We start from the raw sequence: 23,728 nt of genomic DNA on the forward strand, positions 1-23,728 counted from the left end.
TTTTTTAAAGATTTTATTTATTTGACAGCGCACACTGGTGGGGGGGAGGGGAGGATCAGCAGGCAGAGGGAGAGGGGGAAGCAGGCTCAGCACTGAGCAGGGAGCCGGATGTGGGGCTCGCTCCCAGGACCCTGGGACGACGAACTGATCAATTGAAGGGCAGACGCTTAACCTACTGGGCCACCCAGGCGCCTCCACTGATCTAGATAGTAGTTCCAGGGACCAGATGGGGACGGAAGCTACACTGGATTGTGTTGTTCACTGGATGAGAAGTGAGAAGGGAAGAAAGGGTTGAAAACTCCTTCATGAGATTTGGACTGTAAAGGTTAGGGGCATTTGAGGAGACCCAGAGGAGTGAAATGTGAAATGTGAATTGTCTGAGGTCACAAAGCTGGCAAGTAATAAGGTTGAAACTGGCACCCCTTTGTGCCTAGGACTATACCAAACCTCATGAATCCTGCTTATCCTGCAGGCTCTGGGAAGTCAGGTGGGATGCAGAGCATGAAATCACCCTGCTAATAGCAGCCCACATTATGTGCATTGTGAAGGAAAAGGTCTTGATGGGGTCAGGTGGGCTGATCAAGCAAAGGGCTCATGAACTAGAGAGCATGTCTCCAACTGTGAAAGAGATATGAGAAGCAGTAACCAAAATGGCTCCATCTTTGGGGGATGAGAGACCCGTTGCCACTGTATGTCATGGAGAAGGGCACAGGGTACCCACAGTGCCAGCTGCTTTCCCATGAGCCCTGAGATCCTAGGACAAGAGCTGGAGGTGCCAGGCAAGCATCCCTGCCAGGATCCCTGAGAATATTCCTGCTCTAGTGCCCCGGGCTCAGGACCCCAGCTTTCCAAACATTTGTCTGGCCACAGCTCCTGGGCAAGAAGTCACATCAGCTGGATCACAGGTGACATGAAAAAAACTCCAACCTGGTTTATTTCAAAAGGGCAGAGGTCAAGACAGGGAAATACTCAGAAACTGCATCTCTTTCCTGGGTACATCTGCCCTCTGAGACCCTGGATACTTTTGCTCTAGCGAGAGGTGGCTCCACGCCATTCCACTGAAAGGATTTCTTTTATCTGGCTCTCGACACTTCCCCCGTGACTGTGGCTCTGGGCTGCGAAAGGCACTGGCCACAGCCCGAAGATGGCTGGATCCCACAATACCTGGGCCACTCTAGTTGATGTAGTAGACCTTGGGAGCATCGTAATAGGCACAGGTCATGTAGTTCATGTTCCCAATGGGCCACCAGTGTTTGGGGTGGTAGGTGGCTGAGTAGGCATGGGGCTGGGGTTGGACGCAACTGAAGAGCGCCAGGCTCCGGTCCACAGCCACAGTGGGCAGGTAGAGCTGTAGCTTGTCCAGGAGGTGACCCGGCCAGAAGAAATTGGGGTGAGTTCGTTGTGGACCTGTGGGGTTCTTCACTTTCAGCTTCCTGGAAAAGAGGAAGACAGAAGTGTGTCATGGCAGACTAGCCAGGGCCAGGGCTCCTGCTCAGCAGAGCAGACCAACTGTGATCAGAGTGGAGGGATAGCATTGAGCTAAGTCCTTTAGCTCCATGCAGTCGGTAGGTTCTCTTATCCTGTCTACCTTACCAATGAGGACCTGAAGGCCTAGGGAGGATAAGTCATGTCCCCAAAGCCACGCAGTGAGCAAGTGGCAGAGCGCGGGCTTGACGCCCAATCTACTGCCTCTAAAACCCAAATTCTTGGGCACCTGGGTGGCTCAGTTGGTTAAGCGACTGCCTTCGGCTCAGGTCATGATCCTGGAGTCCCGGGATCAAGTCCCATATCGGGCTCCCTGCTCAGCGGGGAGCCTGCTTCTCCCTCTGACCCTCTTCCCTCTTGTGCTCTCTGTCTCTCATTCTCTCTCTCTCTCAAATAAATAAAATCTTTAAAAAAAATAAAAATAAAACCCAAATTCTTTTTTTTTTAAGATTTTATTTATTTATTTGACAGAGAGAGACACAGTGAGAGAGGGAACACAAGCAGGGGGAGTGGGAGAGGGAGAAGCAGGCTCCCCACCAATCAGGGAGCCCGATGCGGGCCTCGATCCCAGGACCCTGGGATCATGACCTGAGCCAAAGGCAGACGCTTAACGACTGAGCCACCCAGGCACCCCTAAAACCCATATTCTTAAGTGTACACCATTTTCATGTGAGGGTCAGGGTATAGCCTCTGGAGTCAGCATTGCTGGGTTCAAATCCCTGCTCCACCACTTAATAGATGGGTGACTTTGAGTAAGATCATTAATTTTTCTGTACCTCAGTTTCCTCTTCTGTAAAATGGGTATGCTAAGAGTCACTTTGTAGGGTTGGTAAGAGGATTTAAGTGAGTTAAAACACGGAACACACCACGGCAGTGTCTGCCTGGCACTCTAAGAGTTTTACTGCTTCTCAGTTCCTGGGCATTGAGCCCTAGATACTGTGCACCATGCAACATGCAGAGTCTCAGGCACCTCCTCCAAAGTCCTCCCTCCCACCCACCCCCTTCCAGAGTTGGATGATTGCTACAGACCTGGTGAATTCCTCAAACTCCTTAAAGTGTATTTTCTTGATTTTCTTCGAAGTTTTCCTAGTGGATAAGAGAGGAAGGTCTCTTGTCAGGAGAGGGGAAATCCAAGTTAATGGGGCCTCAGATAGTACATGGGGGTGGGCCTGTCTGTGAGTCCAAACCAGAGCTCCAAGAGGAGAGTTTCTTCTACTTGAGGTGGGACCCTGACTCTGTCTCTCCATGCTCCAGTGGGACACACAGTGGGCTTGGTCAGCCAGGCCTAGGCTCACAACCTGGCTGGCGGGGTGACTCTGGGCAGGTCACTTCCCTTTGCAGAGCCTCTTGTTTCTTATTACCCAGAACAGACACCTCCCGGGGTAGCTGAGAGATGCTCAATAATCTGAATTGTTTGGGAGCCCCTGACTCCCACTTCCTCTGCCAAGGCTGAATCCAGCTTTTGGAACAAGCGTGGTGAAAACTAACTCCCTAAATCTTGGGCCTGGCAGACATCACTAATCGACCACAGACATCACTCTTTCCCAGAAGGCCTGCATTAGTCCTCAGAATCTTTGTCAACACAATTCAAGTAGCAAGATAAAACAAATATCCATACCTGCCCTTGGGGCCCTCTCTTTATCCTTTATGGCTGTGGCCTACCTAAGCCTGGACAGGTTCCCACCCACTCCCTAGGTTCATGGTGCAGAAATGGAAGTCAGCCACCCAGGAGCTGGTATGTTCATTTAACAGATGAAAAGCTGAGGCTCAAACAATGAAGCATCTTGTCCACTTAACCTGCAGCTTGTCTGATTTCCACTTCGCTCTGCTGCATCCTATCCGTTCTGGCCACATGGCCCCCGTGGGCAGCTAGCAGAGATCTAGAATGTGGGCAGTTCCTTGTCCCCTCCCCATTGTCGTCAGCTGGCCCCTCCTCATCCCATGTTAGTCCCATCCCTCCTCGGGGATGCTGCTCGTTCCCCAGTCTGCAGTCACCAATAGATGCTGGCTCTTCACCTGCCCAGGGGTCACCTCCTTCCAAAGAAGGACATTTCTTTAGAGAGGACTCAGGTTGGTCTGAGGCTCAGTGACAGGCCCCAGTGCAGAGTTTTTTCCTTCTCCTAAGGGCTGCAAGCCCACTTCTTGCCAGAGAAGACAGGACAAAGAAGGGACTGCCACCCCTGTCTTCTGTAGGGCCCCTGACAGCTAGCCCATGATTTGTGAAGGGGCTTCCCTATTTCTCGAAGAAGGCCCTCTTTTTCATCTTTCCTAGAGAGCTTGAGATCACGTAGGATGTGGTCGGAGAGGAGCTGTATTGGGGGGGGGGCAAGGAGGCTGCCACCCTCAGACAAGTGCCAGGGGTCACACCGGACATTGGCCAACCTCTGGTGACCAGTGGGGTTGGACATGCTGGACATGCTTGGACACAGGCTCTGGCGCACCATGACACCTCAAGTAGGCCAGCATCCCACCCCCAGCGCTGAAGGAGCGGCACAGAACAGAAGGCAAATGGCAGGGGACACGGGGCGGGGGGGGGGGGGGGCACTCAGCTTGTCAGCCTTCTTAGCCAGAGCCTCGCTGAAGCCCTGGAGCTTGAGCAGGGTCAGATTGGGACTGAAGAACCTCAAGTCTGAGTAGTAGCCTCCTGGTTGTCGGATGGGGCGCACCTGGTCCTTCTGGAAAATGATCTTGTCCCCCGGGTACAGCAGGGCTGCAAGCAGCAAGAGAAATGTGACCTGTCAGCCCAGGACCCCTCTCTGCGCTGAGCCTTTGGGGCAGAGGAGGGCTTTTTTTTTTTTTTTTTTAATCAACATTTTTGTTTGAAAAGATTTTTTCTTATATACATTCTAAACGTTTTATGTTTACATGATTGTAGATTCACAGCAAGTTGCGAAAGAAGTGTAGAGGCTCCCTTAGACTCTCCCCCCACCTTTCCCCAATGGTGACGTGGCATAAAACCATAGTGCAGTGTCAGGAAGTGGGGCTGGTCACTGTCTGGACTACAGATGGGAGAGCTTGTTTATAACCAGGTCAGCCATGGCCCCAAGGCCTGGGTGCAGTTAGGATGGAGCGTGCAGCCCCATGCCCACTCTGCAGAGGTCATGCTGGTCAGGAACCCACAGGAGGAGGGGAGATTCACCCAAGACTTCACTAGGTTAACTTAGACCTAGTCGATGACAGTTTTCTCCTCCCCTAGAATTAGTCTCATAGATATCCTCGGGAGACTGCCCTAAGAAGTCAGAGCACAAAAAACAATGGGCTCTGTCTTCCTGCAGACATTGAGCAGTGCTTGTCCCGAGATGGTAACATGTGACTAACTCATATTCTAGAAAAAAGTAATGGAAGTTTACACTCCAGGTTATTAATGCTGGTTATCTGCGGGGAGAGGGAAGGGACATATGCAACATCAACATTTGAAAAAGGTACACAGGATTTTATAAAACTACATTTAAAGATATATATATATATAAAATCTAAAAATAATTTACATAAATAATTTTGTATAAATGGAAAAGAAAGAGAGGTCTGTGAAGGGACAATCACTAAAATATTAATGATGTTGACTCAAGCTGGGGAAATTCTTATCTTTCTGTTTTCAAAAAAAGCTTAAGTGAGCAAGTATTATCTATAAAATTGGGGGGAGAAAAACAATAAAGCTGTATTCACTGGGGAGAGGGAAAATGCCTCAAAGTTTTAAAACTCTAGCCCTTGAGCTTGACTCAGGCCTGGAATCGGAGCCCATCAAGCTCTAGTCTAGAACACAGACACAGAAGTCCCAGTGTTTGAGTTTCTTTCCTCACAGCAGGAGCAGGTCTCTGTCACAGAGACGCCCAAGAGATAGTGGCCAGGATAGTGGTCAGAGATGGACTAGAGTTTTTTCCCATCTAGAACAATCAGAAGCAAAAGGAAGGCCACCCACGGATGCTTCCGTATGCCCGTGAGTGTGAGATCCTTCCGGCTGGTAAGGTTGACAGGCCCAGGAGCTAGCAAAAGCTAGCAGTGGAGGGAATCAGTAACGGTTCGGTGTTGCGAGGGGACAAAGGAGGCACATCCAGAGGAAAGGCCTGGCCCACAGGGCAGCCCCGGGTGCATGCGTGGTAAGCCTGCCTGCGTTCAGAAGATAGTTCGCTGTAGCTTCACCACTAGCCAAGACCAGGGGAAGTACATAATCAGGGAAGATGAGGCTCTCTGAGGAAGGAGGAAGGAAGGATGATGTGGCAAAAAGTCTGTGTCCAGAGCTGCAGGATTTCTTGCCTCTGCCCTCCCAAACCAGGTGGGCAGCAAGTGGCCGCCCAAGTGAGGGGATGCCGCATGCCCAGGAGACAATGACCACTTAGGTTGGTTTGCCTGTGTTTCTGGGGGCTTTGGGCCACGCTGTTGTACAGACCTGTTATGGGCTGGAATTGTCCCCCCGCCCCCCGCCCGCAAGGCCAGATTCATATAGTGAAGCCCTGAGCCCCTGAAACCTCAGAATTTGTATTTGGAGAGAGGCTCTTTTAAGAGGTGATTAGGCTAACATGAGGGTGGGCTCAAATCTGATCTGACTGGTGTTCTTGTAAGAGGAGATTTGGACACAAGAGAGGCACCGGGGCCTGAGTGTGCAGAGGGGAAACCCTGTGAAAAGGCAGCAAGAATGTGGCCATCCTGTGAGCCCAGGAGAGGGGCCTCAGGAGAAACCAGACCTGTCGGCACCTTGATCTTGGCCTCCAGAAGTGTGAGAAGACAAATTTCTGTTGTTCAAACCACCTGGTCTGTGGTATTTTTATTGTGGCAGCCTGAGCACATTAATACAAGACCTAGGGCCCTGTGCCTTGTGCATTTGCTTCCGTCTCTCTTGGGAAAAAGATGGAGGTAGTCAGTTGTGACGGTTAACTTAGTCTCAGGGAAGTCACACCACCGTCTGTGTGCCCCTTTCTCTGAAAGCCACACTTCCCAGTTTGGCCATGGTTCCTTCCTGGCCACTTGGGAAACCTCTGCCCTCAAGTGCAGCTTGCTCTTTTAAAGCACAAAGTGGGACCCGCCCATTAAATTTATAAATTCACAAATCTGGGGCACCAGCATTGCTGTGTGGTCATCGGGGGCTTATGGGGCCCTGCCCCAACCCCATCTCTTAGAAGCACATGCTCTACCCAGAGATGGGGAGGGTTCAGATCCTGCTTGGATATATGGAAACACAGTTCTCCCTCAAACAGAGGGTGAGACCAGTGTGGAAATCTCAGGGCCCAGTGCTGGGGTCTGAGCAGAGAGAGAAGGGCCTCAGCAGAACTTGGCCCCTGGTGCAGTCCTACCTCCGTGTTGCAGAAGAACCAAGAAGCAGACCTGACCTAGGGAAGTGGTTTTGGAAAAGCTCAGTACAGCATAGCAGTTATCACTTCTATCAGATCTCCCTCTTTGAAACTGGCACTGTTCCTTTCTGCTCAACTTCAGGGCTCCCTCACCCTGAACTCCTGTTCTAGAATGCTTAGCAGCTCAGCTGGGGGAGCCCAGACCCCTCTAGGTCTGTGGAGCCTGGGTACCACCAGGATTCTAGAAATCCCATCTCACAGCAAAACACACTGGGCTGTTCTCCCCTCCACCCCCTCCTTCAATGTCCCCACCACAGGCCACAGCAGTCTAGCTGGGTGCATGTCAGCTGGGGAGGGAGAAACCTCAGGTGGACGCCACCCTCGCCCAGGTTCTGGGCCCTCTTGGCAAGCTCCCATGGGCCAGCCTCCAAAGCCCTTACCTTTCATGAGGACATCCTCCGTCAGCGGAAGGCCGTAGTACTCACAGAGCTTATAGCACTGCAGGTAGACCAGAAAAGTGTCCCTGCGGGACATGTTAACGAGCTCCCTCATCTCCCCGTGGATGGTGGACGGGAGGCAGTGCTCATCAAAGTGCTTGTTCCCACTGCGCACCAGGCGGCACCGCTCCATGTACTGGATGGAGGGGATCTTGAGCTGCAAAGAGAACAGAGGTTGGCACACACTTCCCTCCACCTTGTTTTTTTCTTCCTGGCCAGAAGGCAGATGTGGAGCCTCACCTCCCTCTCCCCCATGGGGGGAAATGGCAAAGAATGCAGGGTGGGACCAAAGTTCAGGCTCTGAAGTCAGTGACTTGGGAGAAAAATCACACATGGTCAAGATTACCCCCGAAGAGCGCTTGAATGGCTCCGGTTAAGGCATGCAGTGCTGTGTGCACAGCCCGGGCGTGAAGCTGCACGTCATTGTATCATATGTGCAGTACGGTACAATGTAGATGTCCTAGTGAAACATGGCATCCACGGGTTTGGCTGCACCAGGATTTAGAGTAGGTGCAGACATCTGTGCCTTTGAGGTAGAAGCCACGTGTCAAGGATGGCCAAGCAGAGCAGGAGAGGCCTGCGGAATGCGGAGCCACTTTGGGCCTTCTTATTTATTTATTTGCAAGGAAATAAAAAAAAATCTATCTTTTTCGCAGCATCTAACACCAGAATCAACAAAGTACAGCCCACAACCCACATCTGGCCGAGCACCTAGTTTTATAAAGACAATTTTCTTGGAACACAGAGGCACTCATTTGTTTACGGTCTGTGGCTGCTTTTGGGTGGTAGTTGCCACAGAAAAGATGGAGCCCCAGAAGTCTAAAATAGTTGTTGCCTGACTCTTTACGAAGTTTGCTGATCCCTGCTCAAAGATGTTGGGGTTTTCTTGTCATGTAAGTGAATCAGATCTTAGTTTTTGATATAGCACTTACAATGCCTATGTATATAATAAATAGAATATATATTTATATATTTATTATATTATGTTTAATATATAATTAAGTTAATATATAGTATTATATCTTTATATTATATTTATTATATATAATAAAATATACATTTATAGATAGTATAATGCTAATATTGTCTGCCTCCCTGAAGGCAGGGGCTGTTTTGTTTTCTGCTAAAAGAGCGCCTGGCACATTGCCGTCTCTCGATAAATATTTGTTGGGTGAATTCATTCATGCCATTCATTCTTCCTTCACTGGTCATGTGTTTCTGGAGTGCCCACTGGGTGGCAGGCCCTGTGCCGGGCACTTGGATTCCAGCTGTGATGAAGATGCAGCTCTCTGCCCTGGTCTCAGGGTGCAAAGTCACAGGTAAAGAATGGGAGGGGGGAAACATGATTTCATTTCATCTTCAGAGAAACTTCGTGAGGTAGGTATTGTTCTCATTATCAGATGAAGAAGCCTGCTCCCAGGAGTGCCCCAGCCCAAGGGTGCAGTGAACTTAAACCCAAACCTGTCCAGGCGCCCAGCCCCATGCCCTTCCCCTTGGCCCAGATACCTTGTGCTGCCGCTTCCTCTCGCGGTACCGCTTGCCAACATCCTCCATCTCCTCCAGAGTCATGGGCCGTGCCTCCATCTGGGTGTCGACCACGGGCACGGTCAGCAGGTCCATCTTTCGAGGCTGTGGGGCCAAATCCATCTGCTTCTTGGATGCAGTCTGTGGGGAGCCTCTGTGCTTGGTGGATCTGTAATCTGAAAGGACCGCGAGACTGAGAGGAGGCCCAGCTAGGGAATTCATCGAGCAGTTAACTGATGTGACCAAGCAGGTGCTGCCCACCCCTCTGCTCACTTCCCATGTGGCCGGTCAGTGCCATATGAGATGGACCTCGAAGGTACCCCTTCTCTCTTCCTCCACTATGGCCTCCCTCATGCAAGGCCGCCTCCTCCCTCACCTGCACCACGGCCCCAGCCTTCCTATTGCCCCTCTCATCTTCTAGTATTCTGTTTCCACCAAACAGCAAACAGGACCTTTTTTTTTTTTTAAAGATTTATCTATTTATTTGAGAAAGTGTGAGAGAGTGAACAAGGTGAGGAGCAGATGTAGAAGCAAGGTGGGGCTCGATCCCAGGACTCTGGGATCACGACCTGAGCCGAAGGCAGCTGCTTAACTGACTGAGCCACCCAGGCGCCCCAAATAGGACCCTTAAAAAATATAATCACTTCATTCCCCTGCTGGCTTCCCACAGTAGTCAGACTAAAACCCAGAATCCTCTTCCGGGTCTGCAAGGCTCTGCAGCATCTGGCTTCAATTGAACATCTACCTGATCCATCTCCTACTGCTCACCCCTCCATCACTCCCCCTAGCCACCCTAACTGCTTTCTGTCCCCTAAAAACTTTCCCGAGTCAGGGCCTTTGCCTTTGTAGCTCCATCTGCCAAGAGGCCCTCCGCCAGACTGGCTCCTCATCAGTGTCAGCTCCTAGGGCTGCTTTGCAGAGAAGCCTCCCCTGACCACCACTCCCTCACTCTGTCTTGTTGTCTTCAAGGCATTAATCATGACTAGACATCATCTGGGTTAACCCTCTACGTGGAAGCTCACTGGCTTCTTCACTCCTGTGTTCCTAGTTCTTGGTTTTTAGAAGTGTGCCTGGCACATAGTAGGTGCTCAACAAAGATCTGGATGAATGATGGCCCCTGCCCCGGTTCAGGCCTCCACTGTCCCGGGCTGAAATGAAATCATGGCCCAGCCACCTTCTAGTTTTCAGACTGGAGACGGATGGCTCAACCTCTCTGAGCTTCAGCTTCCTCCTTGTCGAGCATGAAATGTGGGTCTGACCTGCAGGGACTTGAAGGATAATCTGAGCTACTGCTGTGGGTAAAGTGACCCAGGCCACAGTGGGTGCCCCCAAATGCTACTGCCTTCTCTCTTTGAGCTGGGCACCCAGACTCTTGACGCTGCTGCCCCTATAGGCAAACAAACGAACCCGAGCCCACTTACCTGCCCACTGACGCTGTCCAGGGGGAAGGGTTCCGTGATGATAGTGAGATGCTAATACCCGCGCTTGTCTTCAAGTCTATTTTTTGGGAAATAATAGGCCCTAAATACCTTTGCTGCAAACATGCATTGCACGCACTGTGGTATTCACTAGATGGCTCACAGCCAACTACACGAATAATGGTGAGCTTTGGTGATTTATAACGAAAAGGCACAAAGAGCATGGATGGGAAAGCATGCCCAACTTGAGGCAGCCCTGAGCATATGCTGGACACGGAGGGTGATGGAGATTATGACTGGGGGGTGGTGACGTGTGCAGGAGGTGACTTGGGGGGTGCTCAGTTTCGCTGGGACTCTGAGAAGGGCGGAGACCCTGCCTGGGGCTGACAGGGCCTCTGCCCAGGGGCGTGTTGAGACGAGAGGTCAGAAATCTGTGCTGCACTGTGGGTGAAGCTCTGGAGGCCTGTGCAACAGTCTCTCTATGGGAGCTGCCCGCTGCCTCCAAAAGAGCCAACTAGTGAGGACACTCAGTGCCTGGCTCAGTGGGACCTGGACTCCAGAGGCCCTGGCTCAAATCTTCACGTAGGTAAGGAAACCCCTCCACTATACCCCGCCCCCAGGGCTCTCACATGACTTCAGAGAGGGTAAGGAACACTCCACACCAACATGTCTGAAATGAAACTCCTCCCAGCCTGATGGGTGGGGGCAAAGCAAGATTTATTTTATTTAGAAAAAGAAAGGTTATATTTGGGGATATGTTATATATATATATTTTAAAGATTTTATTTATTTATTTGACAGAGAGAGACACAGTGAGAGAAGGAACACAAGCAGGGGGAGTGGGAGAGGGAGAAGCAGGCTTCCCACCGAGCAAGGAGCCCGATGTGGGGCTCGATCCCAGGACCCTGGGATCATGACCTGAGCCAAAGGCAGACACTTAACGATTGAGCTACCCAGGCGCCCTGGGGATATGTTATATTGTATACTTGTTATTATATGTTATATTTGGTTACATTTGGGGAGGGCTCTGGAATGGTGGGTGGAGGTTTAAAGAGGGCTTTAATTTTATCTGTAGTTGTTCAATTTTAATTTTTTTTTACAACAATGGCACTAAGCTATAAAGAACCATGATGTACCCTTGTGTTGTAGAGTAAATTCATAGCCAGCACCATGGCTAGTCCATTTCTGATTTGCCTCTGTGCTATATCTGGATAGATGTGGTTCCATAAGCACATGGCCTGGCAAATGAAACTTGAGCTGTGCACAACTCATACAACTGTTCACAGCAACAGTGCTAATATCTCTGATAGTGGAATATCAAAGTAGACTTTCCAGTAAACTCTAAACATGTGCTAATTCTGGTTTCTGAATTTTAGTGGGGTTTTTTTTGTTTTGTTTTATAGGTTTTTTTATTTTAGTTAACTTATTTAATTTAATTTAATTTAATTTAATTTAATTTAATTTAATTTATTTATTTGACAGAGAGAGACACAGCCAGAGAGGGAACACAAGCAGGGGGAGTGGGAGAGGGAGAAGCAGACTTCCCACTGAGCAGAGAGCCCGATGTGGGGCTCGATCCCAGGACCCTGGGATCATGACCAGAGCCGAAGGCAGACGCTTAACAACCGAGCCACTCAGGCGCCCCTTTAGTTAACTTTTTATCAGTAAAATATAGATTAATAGTAAAAAGGCCTTGGGCCCACTACAAAAGGAAGGGCTTTCTGTTTGGGTCAGATTTCAGTCTATCAGGTAAGCTTTGGTGGGCTGAAACCACCTTTTGAAAATCCTCCCTTAAGGACAAGGGCTGGGCAGGGGCACCTGGGTGGCTCAGTCGGTTAAGTGTGTGTCTTCAGCTCAGGTCATGATCTCAGGGTCCTGCGGTCAAGCCCCATGTCAGTCTCCCTGCTCAGCGGAGAGTCTGCTTGTCCCTGTCCCGGCTCCCGCTGCCCCTCCCCCCTACTTGTGCTCGCACACAGGCTCTCTCTCTCCTCTCTCTCAAATAAATAAATAAAATCTTTAAAAAGGACAAGGGCTGGGCCTCATTCATCTTCGAATAGACATGGTAGGTGGGCACTCTAGAGAATATCTACTCTTTCGTTGATTGCTGGGCCTGGGAATTCCAAAGGCTTGGCCACCTATGGTAAGCCAAAGTTGGAGAACACACTCAAGAAGTAAGCCAAGGCTGCCTCCCTCATGCTTGCTTCCAGGATGGGGAAATGGAGACATGGGGGTGGGGGTGGATACGTACACTCCCTTGCAGTTGACAGGGTGCTTCTCTGCTGAGCCAAAGACCACTGCTTGTAGTTGTTGACCAGGATATCCGTGGTGATGCTGTTGCACTTTCCCAGAGAACTGAGATAGATCACAACATCCTCCACCTCCTGGTTTTTCAGAGGGACTCCAATCTGAGGAGAGGAGAGAAGCCACAAAGGTGGGTGGACTCCATCCAAACATCCTGCCTGTATGGCCAAAGCCATAGCAGCCTGGCCCCACCTCTCCTGTATAGTTTCTGGTTTCATCCATTACCACTCTCAGCTCATGCCCAAGGCCTCTGCTGCAGGAGCTCAGAGCCCCTTCCCAGACCCTGAGCACACTCTGCACTTTCTCACCCTCTGCCTTTATTCAGGCATTTCCACCTATCTGAAGAACTTCTATCTCTCCTTCAAAACCCAATCCAGATAAGCCACCATCTTTGCAGAGTCTGCTACTTCTTCCTTCCGGACCACCACCCTACTCCATACCAATCTCAATGCCAGTTTTCCCAGGTTGGACTGGAAAAAGGATTTTGTGTCTACCATCCTTGTCCATGAGAAATACATAAGCCTCCCTTAACTGAGGTAAAATAGGATCAGAAATACAAATCACGTTACTCTTTGGGGGACAGTGAGCAACTTTGTAGGAGTATAATGCTTGCCATCAAAACCATATATTCAAGAAGAAAAGTTTTAAAGGAAATATAATTTTGTTCCTCAGCTTCTTTAGACTGCAGTCATAGTTCACTGAGCTTTCCTTAAAGAGGGTCAGAACTTTCCTGGGACTAAAGGATGTAATATTTTATCTTTTTTGATTATGATGATTAAAAACACTTTATCTTTTTTTTCATGTTTTGAAAGTTTGTTTAGATGAGTACATGTCATGAAACAATAGTGTAAAAACTGATGATGATTTAAAACCATAAAAGATGTAGCAGTCAGCTCCCTAAAGTGTTTTGTAAAGATAGCTTGTATTCAAAGTATATAAAAGCTTAATTCATGCAGACCAGAGGTCAGCAAACTTTTTCTATAAAGGGCCAGATAGTAAATATTTTAGGCTCCATGAACCATATGGTCTCTGTCATAACTACTCAACTCTGCCAACATAGCGTGAAAGTGGCCATGACAATACATACACATGAGTGTAGCTGTGTTCCAATAAAACTTTATTTACAAAAACAGAGGCAAGCTGGATTTGACTTCTGGGTGATAGTAGACCCCTACTAGACCAATGGAACTTTCTGCAATGATGGAATGTTCTATATCTGTGCGGTCCAATAGAGGAACTGCTCACCAACATGTGGCTACTGAGCATTCAAAACGTGGCTGGTGTGAGTGAGGAAGTGGATTTAAAAATTTTATTTATTTATAAGTAACTTAAAATCTTGGCTAGCCCTTGAAAGTGTGGCCTGTGGGCCAGTACCATAGACATCACTGGGAGCTTGTTAGAATGCAGCATCTTGGGCCCTGCACAGAGGTACTGAGTCAGAAGCTGCATTTTAACAGACCTCCATATGATCATGTGCAAGTGACAGCTGGAGAAGGTCTAGAAGGTTCTAGAGGCAAGACTGAAGGCCCAGCCATCTCTGTGCACAGTTCTGGGGTCCAATGGGCAAGACGGTGATTCCTCATGCAGCTGACTGGTTATGGGGTCCGTTCTACAGGCTTTCCACTCAGAGAGGGGCTTTCAAGGTCAGATCCATGCAGGGGTGGTTTTAGGGGTCTGATGTGGCCACAAGTTATGCCACATTTTCCAAGCTGGCTTTATAAGTAACAAGACTGATGGTTTGAGTCCCCTGTGTCTACTTTTCAGTTGGTCCAGGACCTGGGTGGAGGCAGCAGTGGGGGCAGGGAGCACGGACATCTTCCCCACCCAGGCCAGCCCAGAGGGAGCACAGGAGGCACTTACCGCCTTCAGTGCCACAATGAACTCCTCCCTAGAGATCCTCTGGTTCTCACTCCGGTCCACCTTGCTGAATATCTCCAGGATCTTGATCTTGCGGCTGCGCAGGTAGGAGTACAAGGTGGCCAAGGCAGAGGGCTTGGGCAGTCGGAGCTGGGGCACAGGTCGGCGGGAAGGCCGGGGGCTCTTCTGCAAGAGGCAAGAGAGTGGGGCAGAGGGGGAGAATTCAGGGGAGACAGGCTGCTCGCACGTGATTCCCAGAGTTAGAACAGGGAGAGAGAGGGGCCGAGCGGCTCTAAACAGACAGCAAGGTGGAATGCAAGGAGCACTGGACTCAGGGCAACTGCGTATCGCATCTTTGGGCCTCCGCTTTCCCATCAGAAACAAGAGGGTTGGACATTAGGAGAACTGACATTTCATTCTTACCCACATGTCTCCTGTCAGACAAGTCAGGATTATGATCCCACTGAGCTCTCAGTGCCCCAAAACACATGCCCCTGCCTGGAGCCAGACGGAGCTCTCTAATCCTCCTACCTCCCAGCCTTTGCTCCCACTGGGCCTCCTGCCCAGAATACCTTTCCTTCTCTCTCTACTTCTCCAAATCCTCTCTTCCTTTAATTAATCCTCGCATCTTCCTTTAATTTCAGGTTATATATTTTATAATAAATAAATATATATATATATATTTACCAGAATAATACCCCCTTACCTTGGTGCAGCACCTGACAGTTTACAAAGGGCCTTTCTGTTCCCTAGTCTATAGCTCCTCTGTGTTTGGGACCCCCCCCTCTATTAATGGCCTGTAGCAAACTGTAGTCATCAAACTGATGTGTCTGCCTCCCCCATTAACATCTGAACATCTCGAAAGCAATTATTTAAGCTACATACCCTTACCTCCCGTCCCCCTACTGAAAAAGACCCCCAGCCCTAGGCAGATAGGCAGTCATTGTTTGCTGAATGAATAAATGATGTTGTAAATTAGGTATTAGGTATGACTTTCCCTTTTTACAACTGAGAAAACAGGTTCAGAGAAGTGAAGTGACTTGTCCAGGGACACACAACCCTTGAGCAGTAGAGCTGGGTTTCAAACCCAAGTCTAGTGCTTATTCATAGACACTGTGCTGCTGTTAGGAAGGGTGTGTTAGACCTATGAAATTTGGATTTGGACTCTGATTACACCAAGGACTGACTCTGACATCAGTGAGACTGCAGTAGTAATCAAAATGGCAGACAAAATATTGAGTGCTCATTCTATGGCCGGCACTGTCCAAGGCACCTTATATAAATTCATCCATTTGTCACAGCAACCCTCGGAAGTAGGTACAATGGTTATCCCCATTTAATAGATTGGGGATCATAGAGCTAGGAAGTAGCAGAGCTAGGTTTAAACCCTAGTTTATCTGACCTCCTACCCCAACTTCACCTGACCTGGGAGAAATTTCAAGTGTTTGCATTACAAGAAAATGTCACAGAGAGCAAGCACTGGGGGATGAGGGCTCTGATACTGACTTCCATTAACTACCTCTATAGGTCTGGACAACCGATTGGCCTCATTAAGCTTCTATTTCTGTATTTAAAAAAGGGAGTTCCTCCTTTTTCTTCCAACCTCACAACTGTGATCCCCACAGTAGCACTAGGAGCACCTCCCTGGCACGTATCGGCCCTTAACAAACATGTGTCCATGAAGAAATGAATGAACAATGAGTATTTTAAAATGCCCCATAGATGGAATGCCAGGAATTATCCCTCCTCGGGTGGGTTTTTTTTTTTTTAAGATTTTATTTATTTATTTGACAGAGAGAGACACAGTGAGAGAGGGAACACAAGCAGAGGGAGTGGGAGAGGGAGAAGCAGGCTTCCCGCGGAGCAGGGAGCCTGATGCGGGGCTCGATCCCAGGACCCTGGGATCATGACCTGAGCCAAAGGCAGACGCTTAATGACTGAGCCACCCAGGCGCCCCTCGGGTGGTTTTAAGATAGAGTCACAGTCTCCCTCCTGAGACGGAGCCTGATTCCCCTCCCCTCGAGCATGGACAGCACTTAATGACTAGCTTCTGACAAATAGCATACAGTCAAAGTGATCATGTAATTCTCCTGAAACTACTATCTCCTGAGATGAGGTCATAAGAGGCATTGCAGGCCTCCTCCTTGTCTAGTCCCTTGGACCACTCACTCTGGGAGATGCTGGCTGCAAGGTGGTGAGAACATTCAAGCAGCCCTATGGACTGGTTGCTGTGGCCAGGAGCTGAGGTCCCCCTGCCAACAGCCACATGAGCGAGTTAGCTTGGACACAGATCTCTCTGCCTCAGTCAAACCTTCAGATATGTCTGTGGCATGTGCCAGTCACTTGAAATGAAAGACTGAGCCAGAGCCACCCGCGAAGCTCCTCCAGATTCCTGACTCTCAAAAACAGTGGGATAATAAACTTTTGCGGCTTTAAATGTTTGGGGGCATTTGTTACACAGCAATAAAGAACTAATACACCTCCCTTTGGGGACTTCTCTTTGCGCCTCTTTGAAATGGGGGAACGACCCCTATCCTGCCTAACCCGAGGAAATGAAGTGAGATGACAGTATGCCCCTAACACCTTTGGTGCCTTCATCAGCAAATGGGGCGGCTCACCTTGGTGGCTCTGGTAGGAGTCAGACAGGCCAGCAACTGGGCCTCATGCTCCTCCTGGATCATGTGTAAGACCTTGGCCTCTGAAGGGGTGAGGCAAGGCTTGTTCTGCAGCCACTTCTCTGTGTCGCCAAATGACTCCAGGTTCTGCCGAAGTTTCAGCCTCTGGCTGAGCCAGGTCCTCGCATCCTCCAGCTGCCCTGGGATGTCCCCGGCTCCCAGGGCTTTAAAGCTGGAGATTGGCCGTGGGGGAGTCTGGGCTTGGGCCGTGAGATTGATGGGTATTGGATCCTTGTTTTGGGGCAAGATGATGATCCGCCGGCGGCTCTGAGGCAGGTGGAAATCCTTCTGCTTGAACGGCTTGAAGCAGTGGGCAGTAACCGGTTCAGGATCAAAGATGGGGTCCTTGCTGGCATTTTCATCATCACCCGAGGTCTTAGACTGGCAGAGTCCTTGTGGGAAAAGTGTTAGGTGAGTTTCTTTCAGGAAGAGGACTAATAGAGTCCTCAGGAAAGAAAAATGCTACAGCAGCAGGCTGGGTGATAGGGCATCTGTGTTTCAGGCCTGGCTTTATCATTGCTTTGCTATAATAATGATTGTGCGCTCCTGGTGGCAGGCACTATGCTAAGAGCTTTATATGCTTCTTCTTATTTAATCTTACTCCTTCCCACCCCATCCCCACCCCAGTACTCTTTATTGGCAATTGGTATGATCTTTTTTAAAAAAAGATTTATTTATTTGAGAGAGAATGAGCGGCGGGGGATGGGGGGGTGGGGGGGTGGGCAGAAGGAGAGGGAGAGAGAGAATCTTAAGCAGGCTCCACACCCAGTGAGGATCCCCTCATGGGGCTCAATCTCACAACCCTGACAGGATCATGACCTGAGCCGAAACCAAGAGTTGGACGCTTAACCAACTGCGCCACCCAGGCGCCTCCAGAATGATCTTTCAAAAATGCCATTCTGGGGGCGCCTGGGTGGCTCTGTCAGTTAAGTGCCTAACTCCAGCTCAGGTAATGATCTGAGCTGGGTTCCGCGTCAGGCTCTGTGCTCAACGGGGAGCCTGCTTCTCCCTCTCCCTCTGCCCCTCACCCTGCGCGTGCATGCGCTCCCTCTCAAAAAAATAAATAAAATCTTCTAAAAAAATAAAAATAAAAATGCCATTCTGATTTGGTCTGATCATCCGAGCAGAGGCTTTGGAGCCAGAATGCTCCAGCCCTGTGCTGGCTCTCTTGCTTCATGGCTGCATGATTCTGGGCAAATGACTTAGCATCTCTGTCTCGATTCTTCAGGTGTAAAATGGAAAGAAAGAGGGTACCTACTTTACTAAGTGGTGGAGATGGTTGGAATCAGTCCATTTTAGAGGTGCTTTATCCTAGTAAGGGCAGTTTTTTTTTTTTTTTAATGTACTGACCCTTCACCTATTTTGAAACCCTTCCATGACTTTTAAAGTCCCATGACCCTCTTCTGTCAACATTTCCCACCTCATCTCTTGTCTATCATTCCTTACTGTATCCCAGATGACTTGAGCTTCTCTCAGTGATCCCTGAATGGTCCAAGCTCCACCCTGCCTAAGGGTTTTCCACGTGTTCCATCTGCCAGAAATGCTCCATCCCCCATTCCTCTCCCCCTCAGTCCTCATCCGCAGACCACATGTTACCTCTCCAGCTCCCAAGCTCTGTTATATCCTCATGTTATCTCTGCGTAATATAACCTATATTTTCCTTTGGACCACTTATCACAGGTATGTAAATTAGGTGGCCCTCATGCTGAATGAAGCTTGGGGTCCTGTTTTGTTTGACATGTTCCTTAAAATTTTTCAGCTTGAGTTACTTTAGGCTGGGGCATGCCCTCTCCAGTTTGCCATAGTCCCCACCATTCTCTATTGTCTCAAATACACATCAGTTCATTTATTAAGTGCACGCTTCAAGCAGACATTTGTGTTTGAAATTCCTGGTGTAATTACTTGGTTGATGTTTATTTTTTCAATAGATTGTGGACTGGGACCTCATCTCTCTTGTTCCCTGCTGGAGCCCCAGCACCTCCACATGCCAACATATGGAGGGAGCTCAGTAATTATTTGGTGAATGAGTGGATGTCAAATGGACAGACCTAATAGGTCAGCTCTAAGGCTATACCATTTTACAGACAAGGGCACTAAGGCCCTGAGAGGGCCAAGGTCACACAGTTGATTAGTAGCAGAGCTGGGATAGATCAAATGAATAACAAATACGTCCTAAAATTCAGAAGGGATATAACATTATTATTAAAAATATAGTCACCACATTTTCCTTCTAAAACCCAAACTCCCTTGCTTTAAAACCCTTTCATTGACTCCAAAATAAAATTCAATCTCCTTAACCTGGCCCCACCGGCCTACCCACCTCTGCCAGCCTCTCTAATGGGCTCCTTCTCTTGTTCCTTCTGGGCTCACCCTGTATTTGTACCCCAAAACTGAGCTGACTACAGTTCCTTGGTCCCCTTGCCCTGGCCACATGCTATTTCCTCTCTCTGGAATGCTCATCGAGACTTAGGTTAGGCATCACTATCTCCTGAAGCCTTCCCACCACACCCCCACCACCCTCATGCCCTCTCTGGGTTCCCATAGCACCCATGCCCATCCCCATCAAAGCATTTACCATATCTTTCTGGATGAAGATGCTTTCTGAGTCTTTCTCTCCCAACAGCCTGTGGGTTTTCCAATGTTAAGGACTGTATTCTAGTTCCCATGTATCCCGCGTGCCCAGCCTGGCACAAAGTGAACATTCAGGACATTTGTTAAGTCTCCTTACAGTGCCCATGTGTTTCTTTCATGGTCAGAAAATAATGAGTATACATTAATGTGGACAGAAGTGAGCACATCTTAACAACCCATTTATCATTTCTATGAGGACAAGATGCTGGGTATAGCTGAGAATGTAGCCATTCATCAGACCAGTATTTGCTGAGAATCAGCCAGTACTTGGCATGGCCAGGTGCAAATCCAAATGAGGCTGGACGCCCAACCACAGGGCGCTGGCATGGAACAAGGTGGGGTAACCAGAGCGGTAACAAGATGCTCTCAGTTGGGGGAGAAATGCTGATGGAGGAACCTGGGAGGTCATCATGAAGGAGGAGGCATTGGCATGTGCCTTCAAGAAGGATTCAGATTTCAGGGGTGGAGGGGTCAGCATGGGGAAAGTTTAGGGGTGGGGTTTGGAGATTTTAGGGTTACTATAGTTCCACAAGTTGGAAGCACATTGTGTGTGAAGGGGGAATTTAATGGGAAATGAAGTTGGAATCGTCTTGAATGCCAGATTAAGAGGTTTAAACTTTACCACGTCGACCATGGGCACACACTCAAAATATGCTCCTCCCTGGCCTTGCCACTGCCACTCGTATCCTCACTAGACCCCAAATCCATGAGCTTCCCTTAGCCAGAAGAGTCACAAGTCACTCCCCTCTGACACCCTTCAATGGCTTCACTGAAATGGCTTCCCAGTGCCCCTAGAATAAGCAACCCCCTCCTGCAATGGCCTACACCACTGCCCTCACCTGGGTCCTGCTCCACTTCTCTCCCCCTTGCTCACTTTGCTCCAGCCATGCAGGCCTGCTTTCTCTTTGTCCAACTCTCCTAGCTCTGTCCCAACTTGGTTTTGGCATTTGCTGCACCCTCTGGAGAGCACGGGATTCCCCAAGATCTCCCCTGGCTGAGTCCTTTTCACCATATGGTTCTCAGCTCAAGTGCACCCCCCTGAAGTCACCCTGACCTCCCTATCAAAGGTCACATGCCCACCACACCACAGAGCCTCCATTCTAGTGATCTTTGGAGTCCTGTGTCCATTGGTAGGAAAGTGATGTGGGCTCTTACAATAAAAGAGGTCACCACATAGTTGTGGGTAGAGACTGGGTGAAAATGTCCCCAAGAGATTGTGAGGACAGCTTTCAGAGGCTAACTAGTCCCATTGCCTTCCCAGGTCAGGGAACTCTTTCTGCAATGACCCTGGCAGATTATACCTCCGCTTGTATACACCTTTGGCGACAGGGAGTTCTCTACTTCGCCTTGTGGATGCCTAATTCTGATTGCTAGAAAAGACTTCCTTATATTGACCCAGATTTCGTTTCCCTGGAATTTCTACCCGTTGATTCTAGTCCTCCCCATTGATGTCCCAGAAAACGCATTTGTTCCCCCTTTAGTGGGACAGCCCTTCAGGTATCTGGAGACAATTCAACTCTCTTGAAATTGTCTTGTCTTGGCTCTGATTCAATCTCTCCCTAAGTTCCATCCTACCTCTCAATCCACTTGCTGTTTGGCTTCTCTTTTCCTGCCCACCCCTTAAAATTGGTGCCTTCCAGGTTTATACCTGGGCTTTCTTCTTTCTTTCAAACAATCTCCTCTACTCTCATGTTTCTGTGACCTTCTCTATGCTGAGGACACCCACACCAATATTTATTACTTGAAATTAGCTGCAACTTTCTATACCCTTGCTCCTAAAGCATCTCCACTTGGATGGCCTACAAGTATCTCAGACTCAACCAATGAAGACTGCACTGATCTCCATGTCCTGTCTCCACTGAATCTGTTCCTCCTGTTAGGTTCCCGATCTCTGTGAAAGCCACCTCCATCTCTAGGTCACCCTAGCTACCAACCTAAGCATCATCTTGGATTGTTCTTTTCATGTTTCCTATTCACGCAGCCCCGGGTCCCTCTAGTCCCCTCTAGTCTGACCACTCTCCCTCACCTCTCAGTATCTTTGGTCTGGATATTTTGGACAGCCCCAGATATCATCAGTCTGTGCTTCCAGTATTCTGAGTCTACCAATTCCCTCTGCATTTGCTGATGCTCCCAATACAATACTGTCATTCCCAGTGGCTTCTCCATCCCCTAACTCACAAGTTCTTTCATGATCTTGTCCCGTCTGACCTCTCTCACCTCTCATCCCCAGTAACACTCAAATCACCAGCAATTTCCTGAAGACACCATATGTCTGAGGCTCTTTGCATGTGGTTCTCTTGGCCTGGAATGCCTTTCCTCCCCATTTTGGCACGGAGAACTCCTTGTATCCTGAATTTAGACCCCAGTGTAAAGATCTCTTTCAGAACCTTGGAACTGTTCCTCTCCATCCTCTACACTTAGCAGAACTTTTATTCCTGGGTGTCATCCCCAGGCCTGGCATCCACCCTTTATTCTGTAATTATCCCTTTATCTGCCTGTCCTTCACCTCTGAAGTTGCAGGGCTTTGCGGCAGCAGGCTATTGTGGAAGGTTTGAGGACTGATAGCTTTCTCCATGCTTCTCCAGTACCCAATATATTAATATCCAGCAGATAAGTGGGGCAGAGGATGAGCCAGAGGGCTGTGGATGTCTTTCCCGAGCTCAAAGATTGGACCTCTGATTTCAGACCGAGGCAACTTGGCCCACACCTCCAGCCTGGGCATGGAAATCTGAGAAATGTGCATGACCTGCCCCCGACTCCTTGGTAACTCCTCCTCTAGAGGGGGGACGGCACAATGAGATATTTGCCCCCGTCCTTGCCCTCACCCCACTTGCACGCATCTGCAGGCGCTGCTTCTCTGGAGCTTACCGAGCCGCGACAGGAACAGAGACTCATTAGTTTCCTGGGAATCGTCGTCCATAGTCACAGCGTCGGGGGCGGGAGCTGAAGAGTGTGTGTGAATGCGTGTGTGTGTGTGTGTGTGTGTGTGTGTGTGTGTGCGTGCGCGCGCGCGCGCGCTTGCGTGCAGGCACCAAAAAACAGTAATTCCAAATTTTGCAAGAGACCCTGAAGTCGCAAGCTTAGACGCTACTGTTGCCTGGACTACAGACGCCCCGCGCTGATTGGCTGAACGCTGCCACGCTCCGATGTCCGCGGAAGGAGGAGGGTTGCGGGGGCGGACCCTCCCGCTCCCCAAAGCCCCGGTGCTTCTCTTTTTGCGGGTCCTGAGAAGCAATCGCAGCCATGCAGAATTCCTGGCTTGGTGAAAGACAGGATTTCTTAGTATGGCCCAGTGACCGCTGAACCTGGTGTAATAAATCCCTGGTTATCCTGAAAGCTGTAGGATCTTGAGCCGGCCTCCACGTCTTTCCTTTTCATCCAAGGAACAGGCCCTGCCTCCTCCAGAGGGGTGGTAGAAACCCAAGAGAGTCTTGGCCAGATAGAAGCAGTATGCTTTGCCCCCTAATGACAGGGTGCCATGGCTTAGAAATACAAAACCTGATAACAGGAATATTAATAATATACACTTGAAATGCCCATCAACTGATAAATGTATAAACAAAATGTGCTCTGTCCACACAATGGAATGTCATAAAAAAGTTAAGTACTGGTGCGCCTGGGTGGCTCAGTCGTTAAGCGTCTGCCTTGGGCTCAGGTCATGATCCCGGGGTCCTGGGATCGAAACCCGTATGGGGCTCCCTGCTGGCGAGAGGCCTGCTTCTCCCTCTCCCACTCCTCCTGCTTGTGTTCCTGCTCTCGCTGTCTCTCTGTCAAATAAATAAATAAAATATTTTCTAAAAAAAGTACTGATGCATGCTACAATACAGATGAACCTTCAAAACATTATGTTAAGCGAAAGAAGCCAGACTCAAAAGGTCACATATTACTCTATTTATAAGATATGCCCAGAACAGGCAAATCTATAAACACAGAAAGCAGATTGGCAATAGCCAGAGGTTGGAGGTGAGGTGTGTGGCTTTGGGTTTGACCGCTAACAGGCGCGGGGTTTCTTCTTAACGGATTGGAAATGTTTTAGAGTTAGTGATGATGGTTGC

General features: G+C 49.2%; 1 protein-coding gene across 1 annotated transcript; it reads right to left on the reverse strand.

Moving 5' to 3' along the window:
• Positions 1-30: 30 nt before the first annotated feature.
• On the reverse strand, positions 31-22,707 carry EFCAB12 (EF-hand calcium binding domain 12). Its single transcript, XM_073901680.1, has 9 exons — positions 22,542-22,707; positions 16,986-17,434; positions 14,371-14,553; positions 12,458-12,614; positions 8,774-8,967; positions 7,211-7,424; positions 4,036-4,195; positions 2,515-2,571; positions 31-1,433 (listed from the first exon to the last, which is right to left on the reverse strand). The coding sequence occupies exons 1-9, from the start codon at positions 22,591-22,593 to the stop codon at positions 1,175-1,177; spliced, it is 1,725 nt and encodes a 574-aa protein (XP_073757781.1). The 5' UTR covers positions 22,594-22,707; the 3' UTR covers positions 31-1,174.
• Positions 22,708-23,728: the final 1,021 nt, after the last annotated feature.

Source organism: Callorhinus ursinus, unplaced genomic scaffold (genome assembly GCF_003265705.2).
Source record: "Callorhinus ursinus isolate GAN/ISIS: 27379988/994484 unplaced genomic scaffold, GSC_fseal_2.0 scaffold15, whole genome shotgun sequence".
In the NCBI taxonomy this organism is placed as follows: domain Eukaryota; kingdom Metazoa; phylum Chordata; class Mammalia; order Carnivora; family Otariidae; genus Callorhinus; species Callorhinus ursinus.

Coding starts and splice junctions, on each gene's coding strand:
- EFCAB12 (XM_073901680.1), bottom strand. CDS start 22,593: ATGGACGACGATTCCCAGGAAACTAATGAGTCTCTGTTCCTGTCGCGG. Junction 8,968..12,457: donor CCTGTCAACTGCAAGGGAGT/GTACGTATCCAC, acceptor CGGTCCTTTCAG/ATTACAGATCCACCAAGCAC. Junction 7,425..8,773: donor AGAGGAAGCGGCAGCACAAG/GTATCTGGGCCA, acceptor TTCTCTTTGCAG/CTCAAGATCCCCTCCATCCA.